We start from the raw sequence: 15,295 nt of genomic DNA on the forward strand, positions 1-15,295 counted from the left end.
CATTCCAGGTTTTTCTGGAGACATTAGTGGGGACAACATAGGCAAGGCAAGGGAGTTAAAACAGAGCTGCCCAAACCACTCTGGGGCTAATATCACCTAGAAATTATAGTTGCTCATAAATAATACAGAAAAAGTAGCAAAATATCTAATTTTCCTTACAGTAACATCCAGGCTTTTGGTTCCCCTGTTCTCTAGTCTCAACTACACCCCTGTCTCTTCAACTTGGTTCTCAGAAGCTTCTAAAGAACATGAAGGAAGTGCATAGTCTTTTCTAAGCATTGAGCTGTTTTCCTGCCATTAACATTTACTATATGTTCATAATGTCATCGGCCTACATGTGACACATAAAGAAGAACAAACCCAATTACTTTACTGTGCTCCTCAAGTGGGACCACTCTTAGCTAAGAACACTTCATATCTCATCTTGTCACCAAATGCCAATCACACTTCCAGGTCAGTGAAAGGACCCTTCCAAACAGCAAAAAGTCCTGATGCAACTTTGATCTAGTCCACTGATCTTTCATGAGAAGCATTTCTGAGCTATACAGTATTCTGGGGCATTAGTCTCATCAGAAAGCTTTTAATGTGAGGTGAATTTTGAAAAGGAACCATAGGATGCCTTAATAACTGAACAGCATACAGCAGTGGGAGGGAGACAGATCTTGGCTAAACAGGATCCCACCTGCTATCTAAAAAGCAGAAACAGCCCTGACATCATTGGTGACTGATTCTCCAACTTCAAATACTGTATTACTACATAAGGGAATGCTAAATTATTTCTGTCGTTTTAATTAAGAGGATGGGAAGCTATCCTCTTTCATTTTCTTCATCTCTTACTTTTATCTTCCCTGCCATTGTGATGGAAACAGCAAGGGACATACGTGTGTTGTTGTCCCAGCTCTGTTTAGCAATGCACTGCATTGCATGAGACCAAGATAAAACTTCAAGTTCCTATAGATCTTTTCACTTCATTGTGGCTCATTTTTTATTTGTTTGTTTCCCTAAATCAGTGAGCAGTAAATAAAAGATGCATGTTTCCATTGTCACTCAGAAAACATAGGAGCAGGTAACCTTCTACAGAATATAGTCTCTCTCTCTCTCTCTCTCTCTCTCTCTCTCTCTCCCTCTTTCTTTCCTTCTCTGTCTCTCTATGTCTCTGTCTCTCTGTCTCTGTCTCTGTCTTTCTCACACACACACACACATATATATGTATATAATGGTACATTAAGTAGAAATAGTATGTGTATCCAAAATCACCTATTGTCTCTGGTTCATTTACTGTAAATGTACGAAAACTAAAACTAACTGATGCCTTTCTTCCTGGATTGTGCAAAAGTGTGGAATCAAATATTCATGTGACCTTCAAAAGTAGTTGCTCTTTGTTATAGACTTAGGTCCTTCTTAGCAACTTGGTTTTTTTTTTTTTTTTTTTTAAAATGTTAAGCCAGAACAATATTGCCATAGCAACTGTTTATTTTTCAAACTCTGTAGGCAGATATTGTCTTCCAGCTAAGGGCATGGAGGTGATTTGTATACTCCATTATCAATTCCAGTGTCATCACCTTTCCTTGATACAGTGTGACATTACCATGTGCCACCCCTCTCTAGTCATATCCTGTTACTGTCAGATAAGATCCTTCTGCAGAAAGAGAAACAATGTTCTCTTGAGTCAGGATTATCACAATTCATTTTCCCTGAGTATCCTAGGCAATATTGTCTGACTCAATAGAAACAGCGAAGAATCAGCTTTCTTCAGTACATCAATATTTTGAATCAGAATACTTCATGAAAGGGAAATTGGGAACATAGGACATGAGTTAATAGTTTTAAAGTCTGAATCCCACACTCAAATAATTAGGGGTGTGTATATGAAGTTGCTAATTCAAAGAGACAAATGAGTTTCTCTTTAAGATTTTATATACAAATATTTTTTACAAAATAACTTACACTCTATTTCAAAGAAATGGTCAAACATGTTATGAGGTCTATAAAAGGAACTCAGAGCAACAATTTACTGAGGTTCACACAGTTTAGCTTTAAAAAAGACAGACGTCCCTCTTGTAACTCAATACTTGATAATAGGGTTGGGAGAGCACTCTTCCTTCTCCAACATAATTTGAAGTACATGACATGAAATTAACCAGCCTAGGTGAAATACTGTCTATAATATTTCTTCATGGTATTCCAGAGATAATTCATCCATACAAGTTACAGCAGTACCCTCTTGTTACTAGTGTGTCTCCAAGATACTTCATTAAACCAACAATTTTCACCAAGTGATTACTATCTGCTGAAAGCTATGTAGAAACTGTAAGTTTTATTTGCTGGTAAACAGTAATCAAAAAGAAGCAGTTTCTTAACACGGGATTTAAACATTCAAACATGGATCACTTGATTGTATGATTTTATTTATTTATTTTTTGAGCTGAGGATCGAACCCAGAGCCTTGCACTTGGTAGGCAAGTGCTCTACCAATGAGCTAAATCCCCAACCCAATTGTATAATTTTAATTAGAAGTATAAATTTATTTTTTATTGTCCCCTTCCATCTCTCCATCTTTTCTTTTTCCTTCTTTCTGTCTTCTTTTTACCCTTTCATATAAACCAAGTTGAATTATTTAGTAAGAAAGAAATAAAATTAATCTCAAATGGTATTGCAATAAATACAAAGATGCTGGGAATCCATATAGTATTAGAGTATACACACACACACACACACACACACACACACACACACACACACAGAGAGAGAGAGAGAGAGAGAGAGAGAGAGAGAGAGAGAGAGAGAGAGAGAGAGAGAAATGGAGTGAATATACACCTAACATGATATATTCATGGAAAATCATTTGAATGTTGACCTTGTGACTGATCCTTGAAAGAGAAGGGAACAGTCACATGATGTGGTAGCTGAGTGCACTGCAGCCTGACATGTGGAATGACTCAAGGGAAGATCAATACAGTTGAAGAAGGAAAACAATTTCTCAGACAGACAACTGAAGGGGTAGAGACAAGGGCAGGGGCAGGGACAGGGACATAGAATTGGAAAGGTAAATAGTGAATTAGATAGTTGGACCCTCATACTCTTCCAAGTAGCTCACATTTTACTTTCAGGATGGGAAGAAGTTATTGACAATTTTTAAGTAAAGAGTAAACTAAACTGGGTTTTAGCAGACTAATTTAGAATATGGCATGGGAATTTTAGGCTCAAATCAAAAGTCTACAGAACCCACTTATATTTCAGAGTCAAGTAAAAGGATTGGTAATTAAAATCTGTTAATCCACCTATTTTCTAATTAGACATTTCTCTTGTTGAATAGGATTTATTTATTTATTTATTTATTTATTTATTTATTTGAGACAGGGATTCCGTGTGTACCTTTGCCCCTTTCCTGGAACTCACTCTGTAGCCCAGGCTGGTCTTGAACTCACAAAGTTCCACCTGCCTCTGCCTCCTGGGTGCTGGGATTAAAGGCGTGTGCCACCATTGCCACGCTTGAATAGGTTTTATAAGAGTAACAACTATCAAAAGGATTGTTCCAGGTTTCTAGTATGTTCAGTGTATTCACAGGAGGTAAAGCCACCCCACATAACTGCACCACATTGCGAAAGTAAAGCCAGTAAGAGAGAGAAAGAGACTCTGGAAGAAAAAAGATTATAACTTACCATTTTTAACCTTGCAAGTTCTGTTGTCTGACTGCATTATATAGCCTTCCACACAACTGCAAACATAGGATCCATATGTATTTCTGCAGGTCTGGCTGCAAGTACCATAAATGCTACATTCATCTTGATCTGAAAGAAAAATTAATGCCACTTCTAAGAAAATTTATGATTGGAGATTTAAATTTTTCCTTGAAGAAAATTTTTATTTTCAAATAGATTATTGTTTTAAAAGGTGAGCTAATTCCAATAAACTATATAAAATAATTCCAACTAAAAGTTAAATTCATTGCTATCTTAATATTTACAAAGTAAAGAGATCATATTTAGTATGAAATTATTTGTTATAAAAGGGTACAGACTTTAATTGTGATGATCATGCCAACTAAACAAACATGATTGTCTTTATAATGCTGTAAATTGTAATTTAATATATATTTGTTGAATAATTCCAGTATTTATAGGAATGGCCTTTCACTCTTTTATCTAAGAATTAATCTGGTAGAAGTCTTCTGATCTTCAGATTAAATGTGATTTTTAAACCAAACCATGTAAACAATCTTCACTATTTTGAAAACGGAAATTATCAGACAAATACTGAAACACTGAAACTAAAAACGCTATCATTTTTAAATGTTTAACATTTTTTTGTTATTGTTTTATATATGTGTCTGTGATATATATAGACATACATGAATTCATGACATGGATGTAGAGGTCAGACACATTAGCAGAGCCAGTTCTCTCCCACATTTGTGTTCACGAATCACAGGCATGCAACTCAGGTTTGTGCAACAAGTACTTTCATCTGCTGAGCTATCTAGCTGGACCTCATGAATTTGAGCTTAACTAGATTTGGGTTATCATCTATAGTCTACCTTCTACTTCTGTTGTTCCAATTGATAAGTGCCTTTATCAGATAAAAGATTTTCTTTCTCCAATAGAGTCTTACAAGTTATAGAATTTGCTGAATATGGGAACCACACTTAAGTAAGACATAAGTACAGGCACCATGTCCAATATCAGGTGGTCAAGAAAAACAAACTCAGTGATATTTTTGGAGCTTTTTTGGTTTTGTTTTGTTTTTTCCTGTCTCACAGATCTTTTACTTACATAGTATGGTTTCTGATCTTGTTTGAATGGGTGTGTATGTGTGTGTGCATGTGCATGTGCGTGTATGTGTGTGTGTGTGTTTCTTTCTTTTTTGTTTTATATTTCCCTTGTTGTTTGTTTGTTTAAAAAATATCCTATTATATTATTTTCAAATGCCTGTTTGTTTTATAATGAGACACAGAAAGCAAAGGAGTGGATTTGGGTGGATGGGAAAGAAGAGAGAATATTCGAGGAGTTGAGATAGAAGAAAAAATAATCAGAATGTACTGAGGGAAAAATCTTTTTTTCAGTTAAAAAAGAAATTTTCATAATAAACTGAGTTTAAACAATTTTAGGTTTTCCATGAAAAACCAAATGAACAAACAATCATACATTACAGTTAGAGTTTGCAGCTTCTAGCAGGCATTGAGATGACATAGGGATTTGATCTGAAGGAGTTAAGTGGTGTAAGGGTGTAAAAGAGGAGAAGTAATTTATAGTCCTGATAATAAAGTAAATTTATGTTAATCTGGAGGCCTGTATATATTACATGCAACAATTGGAACATACTGATTAGAAAGGAGTCCAAGTTATGATCTTTTGTGTTGATATTTTCTTTGTGCTCTAACAAATAAAGCTTGCCTGGTGATCAGAATGTGAAGCTAGCCATTAGAGGCCAGGCAGTGGTGGCACACACCTTTAATCCCAGCACTTGGGAGGAAGAAAGAGGAAGTTATATGGCTAGGCAGAGAGAGGAAGAGATAAGGTGTGGTTGAGACAGGAACTTGTCCCTTTTGGTCTGAGATAAGTAGAAGTAAGAAGTGGCTGTGACTTGCTATTTTGTCTCTCTGATCTTTTAGTATTAATCCCTATATCTGACTCCAAGATTTTTATTGTTAATACCAATTAGGATTCACACTACATCTGGCATTCAATGTGCCCACATTTTTGTCATGATATTAATTATCATATAGAGTACTAAGTCTGGAAGAAGTCTTTGTCTTCTTGTAGGTGATTTCAGGTTTGAGTCTCTATCAGGTAACTAGGAATTAAGTTTTTGTACTCTTTATGTACATAACTAATATTGATCATTTAACCTCTTTGAGATCTGTTGACTATGACATTTAATAGTATTTTAGTTTTCTGCAGTGAACCATGACCATGCCTAACAGTGACATTTGAAATCCTCAAAAGGATGATGGGGCTACATAAGAAGATTTCACATTAACTATGATAACACCACTAAGCTGAAAACACCACCCAAAGATCAGCTTTGGGCTACAAACTGCTCACTAAGGATAATTTTGAGGTGGCTAGCTGAGATGATCCAGCCTCACAGACGACTCTACCCTGGACTTGAGATAAGCCTTGCACTTTCCAATTGCCCACAGGACAACAAATGATACAGTTGCCTCTCCCAGGACTTGACAATTGACTCAAAATTTTCTTTTCAGGACCCCCTACAGATGCCATCGCTCCCAGACAGCAGGAAGGAAATTTAAGAACATGACACCTACATTCCCATGAGGTGGGATGGGTTGTTTTTTGTTGTTCATTGGGTTGTGAATATTTGTCTTTGTTTAGGGGGTTAGGTACAAGTTGTTATTGATAATGGTCTGGAAAAAAGATGAACAAAGGAGTTTAGATTTGGGGTTCTTGTTTTGAAAAGAAAAAAGGGGGATATTGAAATGATAGGATAAAAGGGTAGACTGTGGAATCCACTTTTAAAAAGCAACCACTTGTTTTAAATATTTTACATTGATATAGATCTTTGCATATTGATAAAAAGTTAAGATTATTTTTCTTAGAACATACTGTACATACATTTCTAATCTTGTTCAAGATGTTTCATTTAACCTATACATTTCATTTAACAATATATTGCAAATTGCTAGTTCTTGAAAATTATTATTACAAACTATTTAGGATAATAAATAAGTGCAGTTTAGTAGTTAGTCACCTATTACAATTAAACTTGTAGTCATGTTAGGTATGTTTTCAAGGTAAAACAGATATAATTTAGGTACTTCAGGGATCTACAGAATATGGCATGTAAGATGTTTTAATAACATAGGTTCTTTTTTAAATGACAATTAGACAAATCTGCTCCTGTCAGCACCAGTATACTTCAGAAAATATGATGGGCATTGGTAAAACTCCACAGGGGGTTTGTTTTCTTTGGGGCCAAAGTTAGCCATTGGACAAGAAAATGCCCTTGCCTTGACTGCTGACAGTATGTTGTCTAAATAAGACAAGCAGGACGCAAAAGAAAGGACTGTTGAACTTTGCCAAGACAAGGTAGGACAGCCCTTCAGAAAATCCTGATTCACAGATAATTCTGTCAGATATTCTAGACCTCTAGGCCAAAGATAGATGTCCCAATGTTTCAAAGGAACTTTGGTTGACTGTCTAGGTAGCCAGCTGTTCTGTAATTTCTCACATTTTTTGGAATTTGCTTGTTTGCCCTTCCTGCTTACTTAGGTAATATTACTTTCTTCTCCAGTCTCTGATGGAGTTGAAGACTTTATAGTTATAGTTATAGTTTTTCTTGTTACCAGATTCAGAAAATAAATTCATTAAAGAGGTGTAAAGTATATAAGGTTGAGAGATGTTAAAAGCTATTGTTGGTAATGCAAGTTAGAATAGAAAGTAAATTAGTTACAACCATTTGGACTCACGAAGGTAATACAGATATGGATTATTTTCTCTGAATTTATCAATTGTTAATGGACTAGGTATTGTTGATGTATGTATTGACTGTATACATTGTGTATAGTTATTGTAGTTATTGTATATCATTTTTCTTATATTTTTTATTTTAGACAAAAAGTGGATATGTAGTGATTTCATTTGTGCTCTAACAAATAAAGTTTGACTGGAGATCCGAGTATGGAGCTAAGCAAAGAGGCCAGGCAGTAGTGGCACATACCTTTAATCCTAGCACTTGTGAACTCATGCCTTTGATCCCATTCCTTGGGAAGCACACATGCCTTTAATTCTAGTACTTGGGAGAAAGAAAGAGGAAATGATATGGTTGGGCAGAGAGAAGAAGTGATAAGGTGGGGTGGAGACAGGAGCTCATCTCTTTTGGTCAGAGGATTCAGTGGAGGTAAAAAGTGGCTGTGGCTTGCTCCTTTGTCTCTCCGATCTTTCAGAATTTATCCCTATATCTGACTCCAGGTGTTTATTGTTAAGACCAGTTAAGATTCATGTTACAATTTTTGTTTTCTATTTCTAAAGGAATTTGGGTTAAAGATGAATTGATGAATATAGAAAGAGGATTTCAACTAGAAAACTAACAAAGTATTAATTTTCAGAAAAATAAATTATATATGTATATATATATATATATATATGTGTGTGTGTGTGTGTGTGTGTGTATGTGTTTGCAGTGTGTGTGTGTGAGTGTGTGTGTGTGTGTGTGTGTGTGTGTGTGTTCATACATTTGTTTGAGACAGGGTCTCATGAGGTCTAAATTGGCCTTAAAATTCCTATGCAGTCTGGTCATGAACTCCTAATTCTCCTTGTGCTACCCCACCCAGCTCATTTTAAATTAATTATATTGTGAGGTCAGTGGCAGTAACAATAGAGAAAAGGAAATAGACAAAACTTTAAGAAATAGAGTAAATAACATCTGAAAGATAGATAATAGAAGAAAACAATCATCCAATATTGAAGTAAAGAATATAAAAAGTGTGGATTTGAGTAGAGGGAGATTATAAGTTTTATTTGTGAAAGGTGTTTCAGGTGTCTGTAGGATATTCTTTGGGTAATGTGCAAAAAGCAATGGAAAATGTAGGACTGATGAGAGAGGGAGAGAGAGAGAGAGAGAGAGAGAGAGAGAGAGAGAGAGAGAGAGATCTGACCTCTGACCTAGGCTTGGAAGTTAGGAGTATATGAATACTAGACATAAAAAGAAAATATAAAATTGCCTATTTCCCACAATGAAGGAATCTGAAGACTAGTTCATTTGGTGTAAAATAGTACCTGAATGTCAGGAAGACAGGTAAGGAAATGGTTCCCATGAAGATGTCCTGTAGGGGACTCCGTTATGTTTGAGGATAAAAAAACAAGTGTCAAGGATGTCAATGATCACAATTAAAAACCCAACAGAATTCAGTAAAAACTGTCTTGGAGAGTCATATAGTAGGGTACTAATCTTGGAATAATATGAGACTCCTATATTATATGCTAAATCATTTTCTAACATGTATTGTATATACAGAAATTGCCTTACATGAGTGACTTTCATACTGTGTTGTGAGAAATCTACAAACAAGAATTTGTTCTTCTAAGATGTTGAAATCCTTTAAATGACCTAGAAATTACAGTAAGTATTTAGTTTTTAGTATGGCAACTGAAACAGAGAATGTCTGAATATATAAGAAATATGCTGACATTTCAAACATTTCAAGTATTAGGGATACAATAGGGAACAATAACAAAAGGATTAGCCTTTCTCAGCCATAAGGGAAAGATGATCTTCAAAACTGATTTAAATGAATAATGAGGTTACACACCAGCAAGGCATGAAAAAGTGTAATAGAAGTAACAAATTTAAGAACACAATGTAGTCAGTTGAAAAGATTTGGATATTAAAGAAGGATGAGGGCAATTGTGATGTGATGATGACAAAGAGAGGCAAGTTCTTGGTAGACCTTTGAGAGTTCCTTCCTTCCTTCCTTCCTTCCTTCCTTCCTTCCTTCCTTCCTTCCTTCCTTCCTTTTCTTCCTTCCTGCATTCTTCCTTCTTTATTTTTTTATTTCTTTTTATTCTCTTTTGTAATGCGGAAGAATATGAGCATGTTGTTTGACTACATAATGAGGCAGCAAAGGAGCAGTTTTTCAAGGTATATAAGAGAGGTGGAAACTCTAGAGTACATTAACCATACATGAAGTGGGTTGAATAAATATGAAAATGGAAAGAGTGAATATATGAAGTAAGTTGTACAAGAATAAAGGAAATACTGATGTGCTGAAATATAAGTAAGGAAAGGTAAGACTAGTAAGTTGATTATAGGTACCAGAGGGTAACTACAATGATCTGTGTTGAGAAAAGTAAATCCATTGACTGAAGCTGAAAGAAAACATAAAGTGAAAGCACACTGTGGAAGAAGAAAGAGTTCCATGGGTTAGTTTAGAGAGAGATTCTGAAGAGACCTGTAGTAGATAATAGCTTCCCACTTTCCAAAGATCTTTCAGTGCACTTTCACAAGGCAGCGTCTTGTGACAAACCTGTTCTCCTTCCCATGAGAAGCTCCAGCAGGGAGGGAGTTCAGAAAAGATGGAGAGATGATCTAACCTCCAACACACAACCATCTACTTCTTGGAATGACAGGGAAAAAATGTTTTCAGGCCTTCTGCAAGATTTTGCCACACATTTAGACAAAAATTTTGCTACACATTTGCCACACAGTCAGAATTTGCTGTAATTATATTAATTCTTCAAATATTAGTAATATTTATCTTTGTGACCACCTCTCACTATCATTATGATAAAACAAGGAAAGGATGGAGTGAGAGAGAGAGGGAAAGAGAGCATGAAGAAAGAAGATATAGAAAAGGGAAGGGGGAAGCAAAAGGAAGAAAACATAGAGAACACAGACCAAAAAAAAAAAAAAAAAAAACCCAAAACAAAATAAACTTACATTTGAATTCTTGTTTCAGGGTTGGCATCTGGGAAAACCAAAGCTAATAAAAGAATTTAATAAGGGAAAGCAAAAAAATATTGCTGTATAGCATAAGGGGGTATTTAAGTTGGGAAAAAATAGCCTATATGGAATTCTGTACTCTGACTTTGGATTTCTTTATAGTCCTATAATAACTTGCAGTCATGGGTGGCTCATTTGAAGTAAGTACTTTGGGGGATAGAAATACCAGTGTTTGGAGCTATGTCTACAGTAATGTTGAAAGAAATTTAGTTTTACATTTGGAAAAGTTTAGCCCTTGGTTGCAATAATAATGCATATTTACTTTCGCAGGTTTTTCTAACTTTAATATTACTAGTTTCTATTTTAGTTTTACTGATATGATTATGGTATCCCAGAGAGAAACATGATTAATAATTTCCTTTGTCCTTTTAACCTAGGCAGAGCATATTGCTGTGGCATTCATGTAACTCTGCAAAACTGGTTCAGAAGACTAGGCATGCCATTTCTTAAAATGTCACCTTCTTTTTCCATGTAAAGGTAGAATTTTCTGGAAATACAGTTGAAGAGAAACAATTGATTCTCATTCTTGGCCACTAAATAGTGCAAACAAAATAAAAGGAATTCATTTTCTATGAGTTACTTCCCAAAAATCACCACTTCTTTGCTTTTATTTTTTTTTTCTCTTCTTTCAACAAAAGAAAGTGACTATGGCTGAGCTTTTACCGTTAATTAAGAGATTAATTCAGTTCTATATTTGCTCCAAAAAGCACAAAGTTGAGTTCTTTCGATTAGTACTTTCTGAGAGAAAAGGGATGCCCAGAGGTCCATCTCCCTAGCCTCAAGCATAAATAGTGAGATCAGGTCTGAACTGGGAAACTGTAGCATGTCCATAGATGCTTACATTTGAACACTTACCTTGGGCTGACTTTCATTATTATGAAGACATTAGTATTGGTCTGATTTATTCAAAAATATGAACTTTCATGTATAGTCTTCTGATTTTTAAAGGTTATTTTAAAATGGTATTTTGTCTTCCTATGGCAGATTTAGGATAAGTCAAATATTTGATTATGAATGCTTTTGTAACATTTGTGTTTCACACAAAACAAACAATAACCTAAAAGTCAAGTCCTAAGTATTTATCAAAAGAAAAAGAGCTTCTTCATGATGAATATAGATCCTATAGACTTAAAGTTTGAAGTTTGAATGAGAATACCCCGCCCCATAGTCTTGTTCATTTGAATGTTCAATCCCCAGTTGGCAGTGCTGATTGAGGAGCCATTTTCCAATGAATGAGGAGTGATGAGATGAGAGGTGTTGTTTATGTCACTGGGTGCTTTGAAGTTTAAAAGTCTCATGCCATTTTCAGTGGGCTCTCTCTCTGCTTCCTGTTTGTCATTTAAGATATGAGCTCTCTCTTCGAGCTCTATGCCTCCCTGCCAGTATAATGCTCTGACATGTTGTTGATGGACTCTTAACCCTCTGGAATCATAAGCCCAAATAAACTCTCAATGTAAGTTGCCTTGGTCATGGTGTTTTATCACAGTGACAGAAAAGTCACGAAAATAGTTTTAGTTCATTTTTAATGATTTTGACATCAGGATTTTGAAAATTCTTTTCTTTCACAATTCTTTTAAGTTTAAAATTCTGTATTAAGTCAAAAGTGGAAAAATAATCACCTCAGTAAAATTACTTTAGAGAAAACTAAATTATTTTGAAAATATTGTGTTTATTAGTGACTTGCACAATGGAATATTCTGTTTCTTGTTATCTTTTGCATTTATATGATTTACAAATATATCTCTGTATATAATCAACATATTTAAGCATATATATATATATTATATATATATATGTATCAATATTTGTATATTTGGTACTACATAAATGCCTACAACATATTGTGTTTATAATTGCCTAAAGATTATTCATATGTTAACATACATATATATCATTTAAGTCGAAATAATAGGGCAATGACCTATATTATTTCTGTGTTGCAAATGAGTCATTTTGGAGAATGACCATTTGTAGAAGAATACTCATAAAATCTGAACCACTTAATCTTTTGGAGAGCTGGATTCAAACCCAGGGACTCACACATGCTAGGCAAGCATTGCACTACCAATGCCTATCCCCCCAAACTAGAATTAAGAAATGGAAATAATGTAAAAGTCAATATTTATATCAATTACTATCTTATTAACAAAATGTCAGATTCCAAAGTTATTGATGTCAAAACCTTAAAGGATATTACTTACATAGTAATTAACTTATTTAATGGTATATCTACTACACTACAGCAATATGATAAATATAAACTAATTATGAAGTTAACATAATTGAATCTAGTGTGGTAGTGGAGTACCAAAAAACACTACTGTTATTTCCAAATTTTGCTATTACTGCAAAATAAGTTGAAAATTGGCACAAGTGCATCCATAATTGCTGTGGATATCGCTCTGTGTAAATAAAGTTCTGATTGGCCAGTGGTCAGGCAGGAAGTATAGGCGGGACAAAGAGAAGAGAATTGTGGGAAGTAGAAGGCTGGAGGAGACACAGCCAGCCGCCGCCATGAAAAGCAACATGTAAAGACACTGGTAAGCCACAAGCCATGTGGCAAAGTATAGACTAACAGAAATGGGTTAATTTAAGACAGAAGAAGTAGATAACAAGAAGCCTGCCATGGCCATACAATTTCTAAACAATGTTAAGTTTCTGTGTGTTTACTTGGTTGGGTCTGAGCGACTGTGGGACTGGCGGATAAGAGAGATTTGTCCTGACTGGGCCAGGCAGGAAAACTCTAACTATACATAATGTTTATACTTTATGGGTAATGCTAGCTTTTATATTTTAAGAAAGAACAAAAGAATTATAAAAATTTAACATGACAAATTATTGTTTTTACATATTTAATTACATTTCTATCATCCAAGTCTGTACACAATAGTATTAGACACTATTTTACTTTGGATTGTAAATGGTATCTCAAGGAGAATGAATAAAGGCTTCATACTTGACCCATGGAAGTATTGGGAAGTGGGGAAATATTTAGAGAAATGGGGTCTAGTAAGTGGCCTTAGATTATCAATACTTCTTTGAAGGGGACTGTGGAATCTCCACTTTCCAGTTCTCTATTTGTTCATGGCACAGGGGGAAGGCTTTGTTTATTGTGTACTCATATTCAGATGCTATGCTGCTTTTTAAAGAGGGTTTGAAGCTTCAAGACCTATAAGCCAAAATATAGCTTCCTTCTTCTTAATGTGGTTATCTTTGGTACTAGCTACATGCCAACCAGTACAGAGAGAGTTTCATTTCATACTTGCCTTTACAGCTTCTCCCATCTTCTGTTATTTCAAATCCATCCTCACAGTAACATCTTGTAATATTTCTCATCACTGCACATTTAAACTGGCAATTCAGCTGCTGACAACTGGGTAGCAGTTCTGTAGAGAAAAAGAAAATACAGCCTCTGTATCATATTGTGTACCTACAAATTTTTAAATTTAAATATTACTAATATTAAGCATAATTGAACCAGGGAGAAAGCTATATCTATTGTCTTAAAAACAGACAGGTTTACATTAATTTGAAGGATTGGTAACAACATTTAATGTCAATAGGTGTTCAGTTTTCAGCATGTTAGAATATTACTATATTCAAGTAACAAGTCTTTTGAAATTCTGGTAGATTAATGATTTCAAGAGGAAAAGTGTCAGTGTGAAGGTTCATTTCCTCATCTATGCCTTCTCTGACTGATGCATCAATTGATTTTCTATCTTTGGAAGCCTGTTTTGATTTACCAACCCATGTGTAACCTGCATAAAATCAATGTGAGTATATTCTATCTCAATAATTTACTTTTCATTTGTGAAAAATATCATGGAAATACTAGACATACTATATTTCACAATGCTTGCATTCTTTCAGAAGAAATATACCTTTAAAGCACAAGTTAGCAAACCCTCCAAGTAAATTCAGATTCATTGTAATAAATGAACAAGGCATAGGTGATAGGCATACACATTACCCAGATGCTAATGAGAGCAGCAACTGCTAGCTTTGGAAAGCATTTCCATAGAAGATATGGCTGCCTATCTGACCTGAAAAGTTTGTTCTAATATATTACAGGAATAGAATTTTCCCATAGGATGAATGACAAAAGTTTTGAAGACTGCAGTTAAGTGAGTAAAAATATGATGCTCCTTGGAAAAAAACTTAGTTGGTGCTTTATAAAATATAGGCACATAGACAACAAATCAAAATAATATGTCTGGAGCTTTCTGAATTGAACACTGGGTATTTTAGTAGGATATGATTGCCTCTATTACTCCCTTACCTTAATTACTTTCAATTACAACATATATTCCATCTTTCTTCTCTTAAAATTCAAAACCTCCTTCCTAATATTCACTCACTCACGCCATCCTTGTTTCTTATTTCTTTCAGAAACCAAAAGTGGTCAGACAATATTTTACCTGTTTTACAGTCTGTAATCTGTTCCCCTGCACAAATTCTTGACCCCCTGCATTTCAAACTTCTCTGATCTAGTAACCAAAGTCCCCATGCCGCCATTTCTCTGATAGTCCTGCCTCCTCTCTCCTATTCAAGGCCATTGCTTAAGTTGTGTTCCACTTCCCCTCCAGGACCTAATATAAATATATATATTGTTTATATTAGGTCCTGGTTTTCAAGGCAAAGCCTTATGCTATTTACAAACATTTTGTTGGAACATAACCATACTCATTATTTACATATAGGTTCTGACTGTTTTCATACCACCTTGGAGACCAAAAGGCCCTCCAAGTGTAAAGCATATACTTTTGCCTATTATAGAAGAGGTTTTCTGAAGGTTACAATAGTTCATTCTCAGTACCAAATGTGCCTTTTATGT

At 34.9% G+C, this 15,295-nt stretch overlaps 1 protein-coding gene across 7 annotated transcripts in view; it reads right to left on the reverse strand.

Annotated features, from left to right (window-relative positions):
• Lrp1b (LDL receptor related protein 1B) overlaps positions 1 to 15,295 on the reverse strand; it is a 1,919,409-nt gene that overhangs the window by 1,047,856 nt on the left and 856,258 nt on the right. For all 7 annotated transcript variants that reach the window (XM_036183000.1, XM_036183003.1, XM_036182999.1 and 4 more), the window contains exons 4-5: positions 13,728 to 13,847; positions 3,663 to 3,791 (exon numbers count right to left, since the gene is read on the reverse strand). In XM_036183000.1, coding sequence (XP_036038893.1) covers positions 3,663 to 3,791; positions 13,728 to 13,847 — 249 coding nt within the window. The remainder of the gene's footprint in view (positions 1 to 3,662; positions 3,792 to 13,727; positions 13,848 to 15,295) is intronic.

This window comes from Onychomys torridus, chromosome 4 (assembly GCF_903995425.1).
Source record: "Onychomys torridus chromosome 4, mOncTor1.1, whole genome shotgun sequence".
NCBI lineage: Eukaryota > Metazoa > Chordata > Mammalia > Rodentia > Cricetidae > Onychomys > Onychomys torridus.